We start from the raw sequence: 19,987 nt of genomic DNA, 5'->3' as shown, positions 1-19,987 counted from the left end.
CTACCCTATAACCTGACATAAATACTAAGAAGAATTTATCACCTACGTCTTTATTCAAATGAAAAGGAATAACAGAATTACAGACAATTACCTTAAAAAATGATCTAGTGACGTTAGTGTTGACACATTCTTCATATAGCCGTTTCTTCTAATGGTCCTCTGTCAAAGCCAAGGGCATGGCTTTAAACTATAACTAAAAGTATGGAGACTATTTATTTACCTTTTGCAGATCACCTTTCGCCCCCAAATCTTCCTTCTTCTGTGTCCTTCATTCCTGCTTTTTCCACCTTTTTCCTCTTTTCTGCTGTAGTCTTCTCTGTATGAACGTCTTGGCTTTTTTCCTCTGTCATGCCCAGCTGCTGTCGGACGGAAGCTTGGCACCATGAAATATTCTTAGGTTCAGAGATCTTTAGGACAAAGATCCTAAAATCCTAAAGGACTCATTTTGTTTTAGAGTGCTAGCCTTTAGGGGAGTTCAGATTTAAACTGTTAAATAATTTGGGCGGGTTGTGTTTCTGTCCCTTTCTTCTTATGTTCCTCCTCATATGGAAATTACAGTGTGTTCCCGATCCTTGTGCTTTGAAACCGTGGTGAAAGCCACATGGTAACTCTTTTCTCATATAAAGACTCTAGAGAATCTTTACACCTAAGAGTGTGACATATGGCAGCTCTGAATACATCTGCTCCCTAGCTCAGGCCGGCTTTCTGTCTTTATGTTTTGAGAGTCGTTTTGGAAACATCTCGAAGCCAAAGGACAGCATGCGGGCTCTGTGAGACGGTTGTTCAGTGGCATCCACAAGGGAGGGGGACTTACCATTCTCCAGGGGCTGGCTGTTCCCCTGCATTCCGGCTGATTGCTGACTTTGAAGGGGATATGAGACCACTGTCACCACATCTTTTGATTTTTTCAAGAGAATACGGTATCTGGATTTGCATATACAACTTCCTTTGTGCTTTGGAGACAAGGCCTCGCTCTGTTACACAGGTTGGAGTGTAGTGGTGCCATCACGGCTCACTGCAGCCTTGACTTCCCAGGCTCAAGGGGTCTTCCCACCTCAGCCTCCTGAGTAGCTGGGACCACAGGTGTGTACCACCACACCCGGCTATCTTTTTGTTTTGTTTTTTGAGGAGGCAGGGTCTCACTATGTTCCCCAGGCTAGTTTTGAACTCCTGGGCTCAAGTGATCCTCCCACCTTGGCCTCCCAAAATGCTGGGATTACAGGCATGAGCCCATGCCCAGCCTGTATGACAACTTTCTAATCTTTAAAACACTCTGCAGCCCTAACAGAACACATCGAGGACCACATGTAGCCCCCAAATCTCCCTATTTATGAAGCTTGCTTGCTTTGAAAAGCTATAATCCTAACACAGGACAAATAGTTATTTCAAAATTTGACAGAAATGTAAGTATTTGCCTTGTAGTCAACTACACTGATTTCTTTCCTTCCTTTCTTTCTTTCTTTCTTTCTTTCTTTCTTTCTTTCTTTCTTTTTTTCTTTCTTTCTGTCTTTTCTTTCTCTCTCTCTTTCTTTTCTTTCTTTCTTTCTTTCTTTCTTTCTTTCTTTCTTTCTTTCTTTCTTTCTTTCTTTCTTTCTTTCTTTCTTTCTTTCTTTCCATTTAGTTATATTTAAAATTGCTAGATTAGTTCACAATTTGTCATCTTAAACTATCCAGGCTGATGTCAGTCTGCTTTATCTGTTCTGAACAGGTCTCTCTGGCGCTGGAAAAACAACAATAAGTTTTGCCCTGGAGGAGTACCTTGTCTCCCATGCCATCCCTTGTTACTCCCTGGATGGGGACAACGTCCGTCATGGCCTTAACAAAAATCTCGGATTCTCTCCTGGGGACAGAGAGGAAAATATCCGCCGGATTGCTGAAGTGGCTAAGCTGTTTGCTGATGCTGGCCTGGTCTGCATTACCAGCTTTATTTCTCCATTCGCAAAGGTAAAAAAAAAAAAAAAAAAAAAAAAAAAAAAAAAAAAAGGCACTGCACACTATTCCCACACACAGTGCTAGTGCTCTCCAACTGCTAGGGGAAGGAATCAGGTAGGGTGGGCCTAAGAATGTCTCCTTTCAATTTCCCGACTATTTCTTCCCCCCATCACAGGCTCTCTCATTTCCTCTATTTAATATTGGTTACGTAAAGAGAGTTCCTTCCTTTCCAGATGCCAGGGCACCAGTGGACATAAATCCTTCCATGTTCACAATTATAAGGAACATTTGGTCAGAGTCGAAGGGAAGAGAAAGTTAAACAAGAGAAACTCTAAAGCTCTGTAATTTTAGTTGTCAGGAAAAGAATCTAGCTAAAGAAAAGAGCAGTTCACAGCCAAAGCTTCGGGTTCTACGTGTTTAACGCTGACATCACTGAGGTGGAGTGTCGCTCTTCTTTTAAGTCAGGAAATTTCTGGGAGCCAAACATCAGATGTAGCTTAGAACACATCCTTTGAATGCAATGCTCCCATATGGCCAGTGCTTTCCTGCTAGGAGGGCCTATTTTCCATCATTTCTGTGAAAGTCCTTGAGAGAGCTGTGTTTACCAGAGTGAAATTTCTGGACTTTCTCTCAAGCACTCTGCAAAGCACAAACCCCAGTGTTATCTCAAGGCTATTGAAAACCAAAGTACACAGTGTTTTGTGATTTAGAATTTCACCATGAAACCTCTTTTTACATTCTTAAACATATTGCTTTTCAGGATCGTGAGAATGCCCGCAAAATACATGAATCAGCAGGGCTGCCATTCTTTGAAATATTTGTAGACGCACCTCTAAGTATTTGTGAAAGCAGAGACGTAAAAGGCCTCTACAAAAGGGCGAGAGCTGGGGAGATTAAAGGTAAGAGAATCGGCTAGCAGCATCTTTACCAGTTACTTAGGCTGTCGGTCCTTATTTTGTCCTCAGAAATCTGCCTTGAGTTTCAAACTCTCTTTTCCAAAATTGCATATAACATGCACAACTTTTTATCGCATCATGATATATTCAATATGCCCAGAGGCTTATTAAAATGTAGGGTTTTATTTTTGAGAATTGTCATCTCAGCCATATGCAATGAAGTTCAGAGAACTAGAATAGATATTTATATGTGAGTGTGTGTGTAGAGGAGTGTTTCAGAGTTCTTCCTTATTCTTGTCTTCCTTTTTGATTTTGATCATCTATAGAGGGCTTCAACTTACCCAGCCAGATTTTGTTGACAATTTGGGGCTGTCCATGTTGAAAATACAGCTATTTATTTTCTTACTTATGGCTAGAAGTCAAGGATGGCTGTTTGGCCTTTTCTGTTAAAATGTGAATTTTCAGTTTAATACATTATTCCAACCTGTGTTTTGCCTTATTGATTAAAAAGGTTATTCTGTCAATACAGATGTGATGATTGTCACCCATATGCCTTGCAGGATTTACAGGTATCGATTCTGATTATGAGAAACCTGAAACTCCTGAGCGTGTGCTTAAAACCAATTTGTCCACAGTGAGTGACTGTGTCCAGCAGGTAGTGGAACTTCTGCAAGAGCAGGTAGGTGAACCGGCTGTCTTTTCTTTATATGTTTAATAAAATCATGAAAGACAATCTATGCCTCCTTACTGAAGCATTCTTTCTATAGTTTTCATTTCAAGTTTTTACCAATTCTGTTTCATTTCAGAACATCGTACCCCATACTATAATCAAAGATATCCACGAACTCTTCGTGCCGGAAAACAAACTTGACCACGTCCGAGCTGAGGCTGAAACTCTCCCTTCATTATCAATTACTAAGGTAAGTGGGTGCAGACTGGTCAAAGAATTAGGCTTAATATCAGTCATTATAATTTATTTATAATTACTCTTAACAATAAAAAAGATATAAATAAGGTGCACTTAACGTCCACAAATAAAACACTCCTTTTTTGCCAAGTGTTTTTAACTTCTTCTCCAAAGAAATCTTTCACCAAGAATTGCCACATGATCAATGCCATGTATGGAGGTGACTGGGAAAGTAACTTCTGTATTTGCATTGGACAATTTTACATAGCTGTCATTGTACCAGTAAGTACCTCTAGTAGAAAAATATAGCCAAACCAGGATTTTTGTGGATAAAAGAAAGAAAGAATAAACGATGAATTTTCAACTCAGTTGCATATTTTGGGAATAGATACAGCCTAAAAATGTTCAAATAAGTCATCTCAATATCTCAATATGAAATCTTTTCACCACTATTTCATAAGTAAATTTCTGAACTTAAATCTTTCTGGCCCTTAGATCATGGGTTAGCATAACAGTTGGGAACACTTAAAACATAGAAGATTCTGCCCTTATCCTCTTGTTAACTGAATAAGAAAGGACTTTCTTGGGGCCAGATGCCTGGAAAACAGAACTTATGAAAATGTTCAACTGCTTTTTGTGTTTTGCAGCTGGATCTCCAGTGGGTCCAGGTTTTGAGCGAAGGCTGGGCCACTCCCCTCAAAGGTTTCATGAGGGAGAAGGAGTACTTACAAGTTATGCACTTTGACACCCTGCTAGATGGTATGTTTTTGTTGTTGTTTCTTAATCTTTGTTGTTAAAGGAGAAAAAGAATCTTTCCCAGAAGTTTTGCAGGAACAGGAAGTTAGTCTTTGGTTTGCAAATGTTATTGCAAAACTATTTGGATCATTTACAGTGTGCTCCATTCTATTATGTTTAAGCTTCCATTTTTAGGATTTTTTTTTTGGTTGTTCTCAAAGATTGTTCCTTTAGAACTAAGGAACTGAAAAATGGTTCTTAAGCCAAGAAAAACACAAGTCTGTTTCACCTCTACTTGCTCTTTGTTGGTGCTGATATTCAGAAGGTAGCACTCAGAAGTACCATTGCCTCCTGCTAGGGACATTCCTGGGGCAGCCAAGATGAGGTCAGCACATGTTCCTGACCTCCATGGCACCCGCCACCCTCCAGGTTGCTCGTGTCAAGCATTATTGCAACAACTGCTTTCTTTGGTGCATGCTGAAGTATCAATGCTCATGCCCACACATGAAATATATTAACATGGTTTCATCCACTACACCCTAACAAAAGAGCATTAAGGCAGCTTTCTGGCCACAAGCTGAATGGCTTTTAGAAAAGCGATTTGGTCAAGCTCAAAAGCATGTGTTATTGAGAAGACTTCCGGACCCTTCTATGATCATTTCCTTCCTAGAACTGCCTGAGCTCATCAAATAAACTCATCTATTTCAAGACCTTTGGGGAATGGCTGCTAAGTGGGGAAGGAGTAGGGGTAGAGTCAAACTGAATTTGTAATACTGAGCCAGGTTCCAAGCCTTTTAGGAAGAAAAATCAAATAAGACGTTTGTTTTTGGAAAAGATATTCATGTCCTGTGTTTGTGCCTTTGCCTGGGGAATGGGGCATGAACTCAGAATCAGAATTCAAAGACTGATCAGCATGGACCCTCTTGCCTTATTCTTTTGCTGTGACAGATAACACTCCAAAACCTGAATCCCTCACTTCTCAGATTAAATAATATTCCCCAAAGACACTTAGTTTACTTCTAGCTTGCTTTAACAACAACAATAATAATCCATATCTCTATACCACGTCTCTGTTTTCAAAGCATTTTCTCGGGCATTATTTCATTTGATCCTCACAAAAACCCTAGAAAATAGTTAGCAATTATTATCCCATTTTACAGATGAGGAAACTGGCCTCAGATTCAGTGATTTGCTCAAGTTCATAACATTCATAAGTGAAGGCCCAAGACCAGAGTCCAGAATCTTAGGACTCCTGGCCCAGTGCTCCTTACATACCAGGCTGCTCTCCTGATGTCCTTTCCAATAGAATCTATAAGGCCTGATGGTCTACAAGGAAGGCTGACTTTTATCTTGATGTCTTGATTTTGACACACGGTGAACACTGGCTGCCTAAAGTAAAGGTCATTGAACTTAGCAGCTAGCCATGAGCAAGAGGTTGATTTTGAGCATGTGAACAGAGCTGTGGCCAAAAGACAAGACAAGTGAACTACATTGAAAGAGCGGGCCTCATTACAGACAACAAGGTGCTGTTGACCTTGGACAAGCATTCCTTTCATAAAGAAAAATACCAGGGTGGTGGAAGTAGTTGTAGAGGTCAGTGTTAATGGATATCAGGGGTCCTTAGCCTAGGATCTAGGACTTCAGGGTGGGCTAACAAAAAATCCTAGAGGCAAAAATGTTTGTGTTTTGATAAGGGAAGGAAGGAACATTTTCCTGGGTTGAGGATTTATGGCTTTTGATAGATTCTGTTTTTTCCTTTAATGTTTTTATTTCTTAGAGACAGGGTCTTGCTCCATCACCCAGGCTGGAGTGCAGTGGCATGATCATAGCTTACTGAATCCTTGAACTCCTGAACTCAAGCAATCCTCCCACCTCTGCTTCCTAGGTAGCTGGTATTACAGGCATGCACCACCATGCCTGGCATATTTCTAAATTTGTTTTGTAGAGATAAGGTCTATGTTGCCCAGGGATAAGGTAACACAATGTTGCCCAGGTTGATCTTGAATTCCTTTCCTCAAGTAATCCGCCTGCCTTGGCCTTGCAAAGTGCTACTATAGACAACAAATTCTTAAAAGAGTCTGTAATCCAAAAAGATGAAGAACAGCTAATGCAGATAATCCATCTAGATTATTTAGGCAAAATCTCTAGCCTTCCTTTTACACTGTCTCAATTTCATTTTATGGGGGTTCTTCAACTTGCAAAACCCATTGATTTTCTTTTTTCTTTTCTTTCTTTTTTTTTTTTTTTTTTGAGACAGAGTCTTGCTCTGTCACCCAGGCCTGAGTGCAGTGGCATGATCTCGGCTCACTGCAACTTCTGCCTCCTGGGTTCAAGCCATTCTCCTGAGTAGCTGGGACTACAGGTGCATGCCACCATGCATGGCTAATTTTTGTATTTTTGGTAGAGACAGGGTTTCACCATGTTGGCCAGGCTGGTCTTGAACTCCTTGACCTAAGATGATCTGCCCGCCTCAGCCTCCCAAAGTGCTGAGATTATAGGTGTGAGCCGCCATACCCTGCCAACCCACTGATTTTCTATTTCTTATTTGATGCTCACTACCATGAAGTGGATGAAGCACTTATTATTGCTCCCGCTCTCCATGTAATCCAGATGTCTGTCCCCACAAACCTACCAGCCAGGGGATATGAATGAGGTTACCTTCCCATTAATACTTGAAGCCTACTGGTTCCAAGCCCCTATCTGCTCATGCAGAAAACCCAGTTCTTTCCAAAGCTTACCCATGTGTTTTTGGAAGTCCCCAAGGAGTGTGTTTCCTGTGTTCCTGAGTCAGGGCCCCAGCCATGTGCCACTTGCTGTGTGGGTCTGTGGGTCTGTCTGTACCCAGAAGTGCAGATCCTGCTGGGTCACTCCAGCCACCAAAGTTTTGGTACCAGTAGGGCTGTCGCAGTTTATGGACTGTTTTTCAAGTGGGAAAAATGTTTCCTTCCTCTGTATTAACCTCAATTGAAGACTGTCTAGGAGGTTGCTTTAGTTCCACAGTATTAGAGAATTGAGTGGGGCAACTCTTGTAAGCCGTATGGATCCCTTTATCCTCATGTAGCTCCAGTGTGGCTCTGTCAGGAGGGTTCAAGACCAGATGTGGTGCTATTTCCATACCCTTTCCCCTTCCAACCTGCAGGGCCTGTTTCTGAAACTTTCTGTAAGACTCTTCTTTTCCCTGTGGGAATTATCTGCTGGTTCTACCATCTACCTCTGCAAACAGAGTCCACTGGACATACTTATGCAACCCCAGTTATGATCAGGATTCAGAGCTCTGCACAGCCCACGGAAGCATCCTAAATGCCTGTGTAAATTGATTAATAAAAATAGATAATCACGGATATGATGTGCTGCCCACCCCTACCATTTGCTGTATGTTAACTTAGTTTGGGCCTAAGTAGAGGCAGAATATCACAGTGGATGAGAGTGTGAGCTGTGAAGTCAAACTGTCTAGGTTTGTATCACAGTGATTAGCTATGAACCTGGGCCAAATTACTTAAACTCTCTGGGCTTTGTTCCTTCATCTGTATAATGGGGATGTTAATAACTGTACCTACCTCATTGGATGTTGAAAGTTTAAAAGAATCCCTGATTCAATAGTCAGTATTTCAAACATGTTAGCTATTATGAACAAACCACTCTGCATACAGTTAAAAGAATTTGTCAGGCATGGTGGTTCATGACTGTAGTCCCAGCTGCTCAGAGCCTAAGGCGGGAGGATCACTTGAGCTCAGGAGCTAGAGTCCCACCTGGACAACATAGGGAAACTTTGTCTCTAAAAATAAATTCATAAATAAAAGCACTTGGAGTCTTGAAGAGACTAAGTGACTTTATCCCTAGTCACATCAGTGTGGAAGTAGCACAGATAACGATGTTCATCAGCTAGCCAACAGATATTCACTGAGTGCTCCCATGTGCCAGGCTTTGTCCAGTGGCTGGAGATAGAATGGTAATGAAGGCAGGTGAGCTTTCTGAGAAACACAGTAAAGTCATTTTCTGAGACCTAGTCCAGTAGGTCCTTCCCGCCCCCCATCAGTGGTTGTGAAACTTTCTTTTTTATTTTATTTTTCTTATTTTATTTTATTTTTTGAGACAGAGTCTCGCTCTGTTGCCCAGGCTGGAGTGCAGTGGTACGATCTCTGCTTACTGCAACGTCCGCCTCCTGGGTTCAAGCAATTCTTCTGCCTCAGCCTACCAAGTAGCTGGGATTACAGGCACTCACCACCAAGCCCAGGTAATTATTGTATTTTTAGTGGAGATGGGGTTTCACCATATTGGCCAGGCTGGTCTTGAACTCCTGACCTCAAGTGATCCACCCACCTCAGCCTCCTAAAGTGCTAGGATTAGAACCATGAGCCACTGCGCGTGGCCAAAACGTTCTTTTTTAAACCAGAGAATTATTTATTTCATTTCAAAAATCAGAGGCAATATATACAACAAAATGGAACTACCCCACTGCCCCAGTAGAAGGGAGTAGGGGCTTGGGCTCCCTCTCACCTGGAGAGCAACCTGGAGGGTATCAGGAGGAAGCCGGTTAAAACGCAGCAACAGAGGCTCCTGACAGTGCCTCGCCTCATGGCGTTTGGACTGAGCAGCCAGTTAAATACTAAAAAGTGATTTATTTATATGTCAGAATGTTGGGCAAGATATCATTCATATAGATATCATTTCATTGTAAACAATTCATGAAGGTTTGGGTCACTGCCATTGAAAATTTGAAATGATCTCTATAGCCACAGACATGTGCCCACTTTTGTCTTCCTTCAACAATTGCAAATTTCTTGATTGCCCTACAATCTGTAAGCAACAGTGTTTTTATTCTGACCATGTCTCCTAAAAATATTTTGTTGGTTTTAATTTTCTCAAAGGTCTATATTTTTGAGAAATATAAACCTAAAATTAAAAATAAATTTAAAAATAAAATAGTTCTGTCTACTCAGTCCAAAAGCCAAAAAAAAAAACCCAAAACAAAAACCAAATCACTTGTTAGAGTTTATGATAATTGTATAGTATGAGTCACTCCATATATTACTCAAGAATCTACGTTTATATCAGTGTATCATATCACTTTATTTCTCACTGGAAGTATAGTTTCAGGGTTGTCACAGACCCTTTGGTCATAAATGTCACATCTAAATTTAAAAATGGAACCTCAAGCTTGCGTTGACTGATGGCATCCAAGTAGGATCAAGACAGGGGCCTTGTGAGACTCCATCATTTAATGGCTATTCTTCCGCAGCTCTTGACTTTCCAAGGCATGGTGTGAGAGCACTCTGCATATATCACCAGCACTTATTGAGCACCAGTTGTGTTCTGACACTGGAGTTTGACATAGATTATTACATTTAATCAGGATAATACCACTGTGAAGATATTTTGTCCACTTGAGAAAATATGTATTAGAAAGGTTAAATAACTTATTTGAAGCCTAGACTTAAATCCAGGTTGTCCTGGATCTAACATTGGTGCTTGTTATACTGGGCATATTTTCATGTCCTCTAACTATGTGAGATTCTAGGATGTTCTAGGGCAGTTTGCTTCTATACTTGCTCCCGAAGCGTAGTTTGGAAACTATTCAACAGTAGTTATAAGATCACATGTTTGCAAGAGAAAACTTCTTGGTGAAGCTGGAGGGGATATTAACATAGGTTATAATTATTTTAAAGCAGATATCTCTTCCCAGTGGAAGGAAAAATAAATAAATAAAAAATTAGAAAACCAGATAAACATCTGAGCAATGCTTTTGGATTGTATTGGACATTCCATACAAGTTCTGATTTCACCAGCTTTTTCTTGTTATATACTCTCTATTTTTAAAAATAGCATGACGAAGCTAGTATATTTATATGTTGTATATGTGAAGTGTCATAACAGGAATTTGCTCTTTGACATTGTTGCTGTAAGATTCTTTTGGTGGACAGCTGAAAATGTTTCTTAACTGTGTTTATATTTCCCTAGGCATGGCCCTTCCTGGTATGTACTTTAACTTTTCCAAGTAGCTAAATTATTATAATTAGATATGTTACATTAACTGGAAATGGTTAAGAACATAACTAAAAGAAAATCTACATTAACCAGTTGGAATCACTATTAGTTCATGATCCAACCAGTTATAGTGGAATAACACTGTATTTTTCTTTTGATTGGAGTCCAAACAACAGGAAATTTCTTGACCAGATGTAGCTATCGTATATAATGTAGCATTTGGCTGACAAAAGTAAACTTGTTTCTAAATTATCATTGCACATTTTGTTCCTGAGTCTTTTACATTTATGATCCTCTTCCAATGACCAAATGAGGACCAATTGGTCCTCATTTAGTTTCAAAAATCTGGAAATTTTTTTTCTACGGTGTTTATAAAAGATTTTAAGTTGATGAAGAATAAATCATTGTAAACTGAATGTACCTGGTTGGATTGTGTATGATTGTACTTCATTTGTTTGCAATGTACGATTATGCATGTACTTAATTTCAAGCCATTATGATTGCTTGTTATGGAAGTGGGAGTAAATATACATTTGCTGTGACTGTAAACTTCTGCATTGTACAAAAATGAAAAGGTAAAATTCTGACTATGTCATCTGTCTTTGATATTGCTTTCATCATTGTTGTTTTTCCTTTAAAAAGCCCGGTTAAGCAATAAGGAGTAATTTAGGTTTTGCATAGAAACAGTCCCAAACAACCATGAAGCAGATCTATAAGGCTAACACAGAAGGCTGGAAAATTATTGAAAGCAAAAGAAAAATCATTCCTGGCCGGGCGCGGTGGCTCAAGCCTGTAATCCCAGCACTTTGGGAGGCCGAGACGGGCGGATCACGAGGTCAGGAGATCGAGACCATCCTGACTAACATGGTGAAACCCCGTCTCTACTAAAAAATACAAAAAAAAAACTAGCCGGGCCAGGTGGTGGGCGCCTGTAGTCCCAGCTACTCGGGAGGCTGAGGCAGGAGAATGGTCTAAACCCGGGAGGCGGAGCTTGCAGTGAGCTGAGATCCGGCCACTGCACCCCAGCCTGGGCGACAGAGCAAGACTCTGTCTCAAAAAACAAACAAACAAAAAAAAAAAAAAAAAAAAAAAAGAAAAATCATTCCATTGAACAATAAGCTATCTCTTGGACTTACTGTGGCTAAAGAACCACAATATTCTTTTTCAAAATAAGATATACCACAATAAAATAATCAAGGCAGTTCCCACCAGAGCCAAATGAAGCACATGAAGGAAAAGGCTGAAAGCTCAAGTCAAGGTTGAAAGCCATGGGTGATGTTTCAGCACAGTTCAGGTATTACGTCTTAGAAACAGTTGGATATGTTTATGTATTAGAAAGGTTGATAAAGATGATAGGGAAACTACAGTAAATCTGTGTATACACCTGTAGTGTTGTAGCTACAGGCTTGTAAGACCAGTTGGCATTATCACTTGGCAGAACTCCTTTCTATAAACATCCCACAGATTCGCTTCCTTATTGAGACAACCTGCCAAGGAGTGTTATTTAGTCATTTTAGATGAAGGTAGATTAGAGGCTACATTGGTCAGGAATCTAGTGGACAAGAGGAGGTGGCTGCAACAGTGAAACATCCCTTGGATTTCAAGGCAGAATACTTGATGGAAAAGGCAACGTTACAGACGTGTTGCAGGCAGCGCTAGGTTCTTTCAGCAACCTGCTCCATGCCTTGCTTTGCATTTTGCTTTATTTTGGCCAAGTCATTCTTTTTTTTTTTTTTTTTTTTGAGACGGAGTCTCGCTCTGTCGCCCGGGCTGGAGTGCAGTGGCCGGATCTCAGCTCACTGCAAGCTCCGCCTCCCGGGTTTACGCTGCCTCAGCCTCCGGAGTAGCTGGGACTACAGGCTCCCGCCTAGTTTTTTGTATTTTTTTGGTACAGACAGGGTTTCACCGTGTTAGCCAGGATGGTCTCGATCTCCTGACCTCGTGATTCGCCCGTCTTGGCCTCCCAAAGTGCTGGGATTACAGGCTTGAGCCACCGCGCCCGGCAGCCAAGTCATTCTTTATCAGCAGAGGCAAATGTCATGGTCTTTCTTTCAGCAATGTCGTCAGTAAGCAATCCACAGAAAGCATGATTTCTGGTGAGAACAACAGCATTTCTGAAGGCGTTATTCTTTGTTAGCCTCTCTTCCTTTTCCTCAACTAGTCTATGCGGTGGATTTCATTATCTTCCATCAGCAACCTCCATTAACATAGTGCTTTATAGTTTGCCCCCTGCAGCAACCCACGGAGATAGATGTCATTTATTAGCCCATTTTTCCAGTGAGGAAACTGAGTTTAGAAAAGTTGAAAGACACACATAGTAAAAGGGAGAACTGCTGACTTTGAATTTAGTGTTTTCTGCAAAGGACTTAGCTGCTGTAAATGCCCAAGAACATTGAAACAAAGAGTTATTTGAATGACAAACCATTACTTGCTGCACATGGTATCTAATTTGTGGTTTATGAAAGGTCTGAAAGTATATTGCAGGATTTTATGATAGACCGGATTTTTTTATTGCCAGCAGTTGCTGTCTATTTCCGGTGACATTCTTTAGGTTCTAGTAACCTTTGGAAAGTGTTTAAAACCTTTGCAAAGTGATATGCCTGGAAAGTTTAGTTTCATAGCTACTAGGGGGAGTCTTATGCCCCAAAGGAATAGAACTCTAATCTTTAACTCTGTCAGAGGCCTTCTAAATGTTGCATTGAAAAGTTAGGTTTAAATGGCTTCATTAATCTAGGGCACATTCCCTCAAGTCCATAAATAACTGCATTTGTTTTCTCCAGAGTTAAAAAGTTTTCTTTATTCACCTTCCTTTCATTCTCTTCTGAATCTTGAACTTGAGAACTCTCACAAAATTGTCCCTAATTTTATTTTGTGTTATACGCTTAACCATGAGCCCTCATTTTCTTACCTGTGAGTATAATTGAGAGACTAGCATATTTGTGAGGGCATCATTGTAGGAGGAACACTGTTTTCTACATTTTTTTACATTATCTAGAATCATTGAGAAATGAGATGTTTTTAGAAAGCCGAATTTTATCCCTTTAAGCCACAGACTGAAAACCAACTACACATTAACTATCTTATTTAGAAACATTTCAAAATAGTCTTACTAAAAAAAAAAAAAAAAAAAAAATTATTCACTCAAAAAAAGAGAATATGTTCAATATAAAATAACTTTTAAAAATGACTCTGTCAATATTAGTTTTACCAGTTATTAAACTGGGCACTAATGTAATGGTGTCCTGAAGATGGGGAGACCTGTGGGATTGTTGGCTCGCACGCTAAAGAACTCCCATAACTCTGTATTTTAGTTTCTGTGTTAGAACCTTGTATGGTCAGGGTTCTCCAGAGAAACAGAACCAACAGGATGTGTATCTGTCTATCCATCTATAGATAGATATGCATCTCTCTATATAGACATAGATATAAAAATATATTTAATATATTTAAATAAATTTATATATGCATGTACATATATTAATTTATACATATATACATTATTTTAATAAATTATTATAGAATCTTTTCTCTCTACATATACATCTCTATATATAACATAGATATTATATCTGAATTATATATTTCTGATATATATCTGAATAGATAACAATATATCTATATGTTATATATAGATATCTACATATTATATAGGTATATAATAAATCTCTTTTTTTCTCTCTCTCTCTCTCTATACACACACACACACACACACACACACACACACACACACACACACAGAAAGAGATTTATTTTAAGGAATTGGTTCATGTGATTGTGGAATCTGGCAAGTCCGAAAACTGGGAGGCTGGAGACCCTGAGAAGACCTGCGGTTCAAGTCCACAGGCTGTCTGCTGGCGTAATTCTCTCCTCTTCTGGGGAGACGAGTCTTTTTTTTCTGGAGACGGAATCTCTGTCCTCCAGGCTGGAGGGCAGTGGGGCGATCTTGGCTCACTGCAAGCTCCGCCCCCCGCGTTCACGCCTTTCTCCTGCCTCAGCCTCCTGAGTAGCTGGGACCACAGGCGCCCGCCACCTCGCCCGGCTAATTTTTTGTATTTTTTTTAGTAGAGACGGGGATTCACCGTGGTCTCAATCTCCTGACCTTGTGATCCGCCCGCCTCAGCCTCCCAAAGTACTGGGATTACAGGCGTGAGCCATGGCGCCCGGCCAAGTCTTTTTTTAATTAGGCCTTTGACTGATTGGATGAGGCCCACTCACATTCTGGAGGGTACTCTCTCTACTCAAAGTCTACTGATTTAAATGTTAATCCCATCTAAAAAGTACCTCCACTGAAACATCTAGAATAATGTTTGACTAAATATCTGAGTACTGTGTCCTAGCTAAATTGATATATAACATCAACCATCACAGTTTCTGTGTGTATTTTTTCAGTAGTTTTCCTTTCTCTTCCTTTGCGGTCCAGCTGTCATTTGACATTTCTTGCTGCTGAAGATGTAGCTTCTCTGAATACCACATTCGATGCCTTCTAATTTGCTGTGCTGTATACTGAGAAATCAGAACACCCTGTTTATTTAAATTCCTCTTAAAGCAAGAGACTCAGCATAATGGTGAGAGGGGCTTAAACGCCAGAGAAAGCGCATGTGCGTTAATGACTTGATGTCATTTTTCACTCCTCTGTGTTTCTGGACAGATGATTCTCAACTGTGGTTGCGCTAGCAAGACCTGTGATTCCCAGATAAGTGAGATTTCCAGTCTCTTCAAAAATATTTAGGAAAGAGGGAACAGGAGGGGGAAAAAAAGGTGATTTTATGCCAAAGCCACCATGAATAACATCAGGACGACTGCTTGTTTGGGATACCATAGATTAGTGGGTTTGTTTTGTTTTTTTGAGACAAGGTCTTGCTCTGTCACCCAGGCTGGAGTACAGTGGAGTGATCAGGGCTCACTGCAGCCTCATACTCCTGGGCTCAAGTGAACCTCTTGCCTCAGCCTCCTGAGTAGCTGGGACTACAGGTGCATGCCAGCATGTCCAGCTAATTTTAAAAAACATGTGTATACACATATATATGTATACACACACACACACACACACACACACATTTTTTGGTAGAGATGAGGTCTTGCCATGTTACCCAGGCTGGTCACAAACTGTTGGCCTGAAGCCATCCTCCCATCTTGGCCTCCCAAAATGTTGGGATTATAGGTGTAAGCCACTGCACCTGGCTGAAAATACATTTTTACAAGTGCATGAGATGGGTACAGAAAACAGAATGAATAAGATCTAGTATTTGATAGCACAACAGGATGACTATAGTGAATAATAATTTAACTGCTGGGCGTGGTGGCTCACACCTGTAATCCCAGCACTTTGGGAGGCCGAGGTGGGTGGATCATGAGGTCAAGAGATCGAGACCATCCTGGCCAACATGGTGAAACCCCGTCTCTACTAAAATACAAAAATTAGCTGGAAGTAGTGGCACATGCTTGTAGTCCCAGCTACTCGAGAGGCTGAGGCAGGAGAATAGCTTGAACCCAGGAGGCAGAGGTTGCAGTGAGCCAAGATTGTGCCACTGAACTCCAGCCGGGTGGCAGAGCAAGACTCTAAGAAATAAAAATTAAAAAAAATTAGCTGTACATTTAAAAATAACTAAGAGGATAATTGGATTTTTGTAACACAAAGGATAAATGCTTCAGGTGATGGGTACCTCATTTACCCTGATGTGATTATTATGCATTGTATTCCTGTATCAAAATATCTTATGCACCCCATAAACATATGCACTATGTACCCATGAAAGTTAAAAATTAAAGAAAAAGGTGAATGAGATATTACCCAGATTGTAGTTGATTAATATTAAAAAAGAGAAACATACAACTGTCATAAGTAACTTATTATACAAAAAATGCATACTCATTCCCATAGATTAATATCAATTATCTGATTTTTTTTCTGTCTTTTCAATTCAGTGTGTTGGTATGCAGATAGAACCTAAACAGATAATGAAATAAAAGACTTGCTTGACGTTCTTATGAGGTTCTTTTCCAAGAAAGACTAGAGAGTTTTGTTTTGGTTTGTTTTGCTAGCTTAATTTTATTTAATTGGGTTTTGGAAAACTTTAAACTCCTTACTGCATTGAGGTCAGGACTTAGATTTGAAAAGGGAACCCACAAAGAGGTGTGTCCAAAGTTAGATCAGTTTATGGAGGCCACCTCCATGATTTGAAACTCAACCCACTTTTCACATATGCTCCATTTGCTTTGGGAAGCCCTTCAAGGACTTGTCATCATGGAATCTAGAGAAACTGATGCAGCTAACACAACTACTTGGATGTGGGTCTTAATGCTTCTTGAAGGAAATGTTTGGAAGGGGCATTGTGCACATTTGAGTCATGCTTCACGGATGATGCACCTTGTGTCTAGTTTTCATGCATCACATGGCTCTTTCCACAGATGGCGTGATCAACATGAGCATCCCCATTGTACTGCCCATCTCTGCAGAGGATAAGACACGGCTGGAAGGTTGCAGCAAGTTTGTCCTGGCACATAGTGGGCAGAGGGTAGCTATCTTACGAGATGCTGAATTCTATGAACACAGAAAAGAGGAGCGCTGTTCCCGTGTTTGGGGGACAACATGTACAAAACACCCCCATATCAAAGTAAGTCACAAAACCTTTGGAAGGGCTTTCTTGATCTATTTCAACTGAGAAGAAAAATAACTCTTTAATTCCTTTGCAAAGGACATAGAAAAACTGGGATTAGGTGGAAGAATGTACTTCTAAGGTAGGGTTTGCAGGCTTTGCCTTGGGAGGTGTTTTTAGAAAGGTGCAAAGTAATGTCTTTCTGTTTGAGGTCTGGTCTCAATGATCTCTTGAGTCCTCAGATTCTGCAGTGGCTGGCATCCTCAGCTAAATGGAACCAGGTAAGTAATTTAGTCTGACAACATGAGTAGAGGAACAAAATCATAGCTGTAGCTATGCACAAAGCCATAACTGAAGCTTGCAGCCCTGTCCATCTTGAAAATGCACAAGGAAAATAAATATCTTCATAAAGAATGGGCCCAACCAAACACTGGAACAAGAACTCAGAGTTCATGCTCTGTGGCTAGTGAGGGGGTCAGTGATATTCTCTCAGTAAACACAAATCAGCACAGATAGTGGCAGAGTTTCCAGAGGAAAGATACACATTTTTGTCACTGGATTTTTTATTTATTTTATTTATTTATTTATTTATTTTTTGAGACGGAGTCTCGCTCTGTCGCCCAGGCTGGAGTGCGGTGGCGCGATCTCGGCTCACTGCAAGCTCCTCCTTCTGGGTTACGCCATTCTCCTGCCTCAGCCTCCCGAGTAGCTGGGACTACAGGCACCCGCCACCACGCCCAGCTAATTTTTTGTATTTTTAGTAGAGACGGGGTTTCACCGTGTTAGCCAGGATGGTCTACATCTCCTGACCTCGTGATCCACCCGCCTCAGCCTCCCAAAGTGCTGGGATTACAGGCGTGAGCCACTGCGCCCGGTCCGTGGATATTTTTAAGACTGAAAAAAATGTGTTCATCTGATAGGATCAGGTAGGGTCTATCATGCCTAAAGGCAAAGTACACTAACTCCTCAGATTCCTTCACAGCTTCTAATTACTGTTGGTGATGGGGTGGTGTGGGGTTTTATGAAGCTGCTGGCTGTGGTTCATTTCCCACAAAGAAAAATAAGTGAAATTGAATGCTAAAACCATCCCTCATCCAAGATAAGAGCAGTAGGGTGGAAATGAAAAAAGTCATATACTACTAATTTGACTTCTCAAATCTCCTCCCAGCATGTCCCTTTCAGCATGTTCACAGGAAGAGAGAGCACTGTCAGACCCAGGAGACTCTAAAAAGCCTGGGATTAGACAAGGCATGCCCTCCCTCTGGGCCTCAGTTTCTTTATTTATAAAAGGAGAGGCCAGGCTGGGCGCGGTGGCTCATGCCTGTAATCCTGGTACTTTGGGAGGCTGAGGCCAGCACATCACCTGAGGTTGGGAGTTCGAGACCAGTCTGGCCAACATGGTGATACCCTTTCTCTACTAAAAACACAGAAATTAGCTGGACGTGGTGGCAGGTGCCTGTAATCCCAGCTACTTGGGAGGCTGAGGCACAAGAATTGCTTGAACCCAGGAGACAGAGGTTGCAGTGAGCCAAGCTGCCACTGCACTCTAGCCTGGGTGACAGAGTGAGCAAGACGTGGTCTCAAAAAAAAAAAAAAAAAAAAAGAGAGGCCAGACTCAAAATAACTGTAAGATCTCTTCCAGCCTCATGGCCCTGTCAAAAGATAGGGCTTCTTTTGGCCTTCGTTTTTGTTACAAAATGTTCCAAAATAGGAAAGGCCTTTTTAAGGTCCCTGTTTGTGGCCTCTGAAGGCCTTCTGTATCTGAACACAAAAGTCAACGGCAAGCAAAGCAGCTTTTTCATTTATTTATTTATTTTTAAAAAATTATTATTGTTTTTTGAGATGGAGTCTTGCTCTGTCATAATCATATAGGTTTGGGATTTTATCTTTACTCAGTGACTGAAAGAATAGCAGTCATTTGGTTATGGTTATGTCAGCTCAGATATTTCTACCTTTTGGGTCTGATATTCACATACATAGGACTAGCACTAAAAAAACCTGAAGAGTTTCTTAAGTGATTACAGGCATAGCTCGTTTTACTACGCTTCACTTTATCGTGCTTCACAGATTTTGCTTTTCTTTCTTTCTTTCTTTTCTTTTCTTTTTTTTTTTTTAACAAATTGAAGGTTTGTGTCAAACCTGCTCTGAGTTTGTGAGTGCCATCTTCCCAGCAGCACGTGCTCATTTTGTGCCTCTGTGTCACATTTTGATGATTCTTATGATATTTTAGATTTCTTCATTATCGTTATGACCTGTTCTGGTGATCTACGATTAGTGATCTTTGATGTTACTATTGTAATTGTTTTGGGGCACCACAAATTGCACCCATATGATGGCAAACCTAATTGATAAATGTTGTGTGTGTTCTGCCTTCTCCACTCACTGGCCATTCCCCCATCTCTCTCCCTCTCCTTGGGACTCCCTATTCCCTGAGATCCATCAGTATTTGAATTAGGCCAATTAATAACCCTGCAGTGGCCTCTAAGTGTTCGAGTGAAAGGAAGACTCACACATCTCTCACTTTAAGTCAAACCTGGAAATGATTGAGCTTAGTGAGGAAGGCACGTAGAAAGTTGAAACAGGGCTCAGGCATGGTGGCTCACACTTGTAATCCCAGCACTTTGGGAGGCCAAGGCTGGCAGATCACCTGAAGTCGGGAGTTCGAGACCAGCCTGACCAACATGGAGAAACCCCATCTCTACTAAAAATACAAAATTAGCTGGGCATGGTGGTGCATGCATGTAATCCCAGCTACTCGGGAGCTTGAGGCAGGCGAATCGCTTGAACTCAGGAGGCAGAGGTTGCCATGGGCCAAGATAGCGCCATTGCACTCCAGCCTGGCAACAAGAGTGATACTCCATCTCAAAAAAAGCAAAAAGAAAGAAATTTGAAATAGGCCTCCTGGGCCAGTTAGCCAAGTTGTAAATGCAAAGGAA

The 19,987-nt window shown here is 40.9% G+C and overlaps 1 protein-coding gene across 4 annotated transcripts in view; it reads left to right on the top strand.

Annotated features, from left to right (window-relative positions):
* Positions 1–19,987, top strand: part of LOC105480926 (3'-phosphoadenosine 5'-phosphosulfate synthase 2) — a 186,361-nt gene that overhangs the window by 148,858 nt on the left and 17,516 nt on the right. For 2 of the 4 annotated variants that reach the window (XM_071069538.1, XM_011740129.3), the window contains exons 3-9: positions 1,709–1,944; positions 2,693–2,831; positions 3,389–3,507; positions 3,635–3,748; positions 4,383–4,494; positions 10,429–10,443; positions 16,864–17,069. In XM_071069538.1, coding sequence (XP_070925639.1) covers positions 1,709–1,944; positions 2,693–2,831; positions 3,389–3,507; positions 3,635–3,748; positions 4,383–4,494; positions 10,429–10,443; positions 16,864–17,069 — 941 coding nt within the window. The remainder of the gene's footprint in view (positions 1–1,708; positions 1,945–2,692; positions 2,832–3,388; positions 3,508–3,634; positions 3,749–4,382; positions 4,495–10,428; positions 10,444–16,863; positions 17,070–19,987) is intronic. The other 2 variants (XM_071069539.1, XM_011740134.3) reach the window with 1 other exon arrangement.

The sequence above is a fragment of the Macaca nemestrina genome, chromosome 9, assembly GCF_043159975.1.
Source record: "Macaca nemestrina isolate mMacNem1 chromosome 9, mMacNem.hap1, whole genome shotgun sequence".
Classification (NCBI taxonomy): Eukaryota; Metazoa; Chordata; class Mammalia; order Primates; family Cercopithecidae; genus Macaca; species Macaca nemestrina.
Note: the sequence above shows the minus strand (reverse complement) of the source record. Positions and strands in the feature narration are given on the sequence as shown.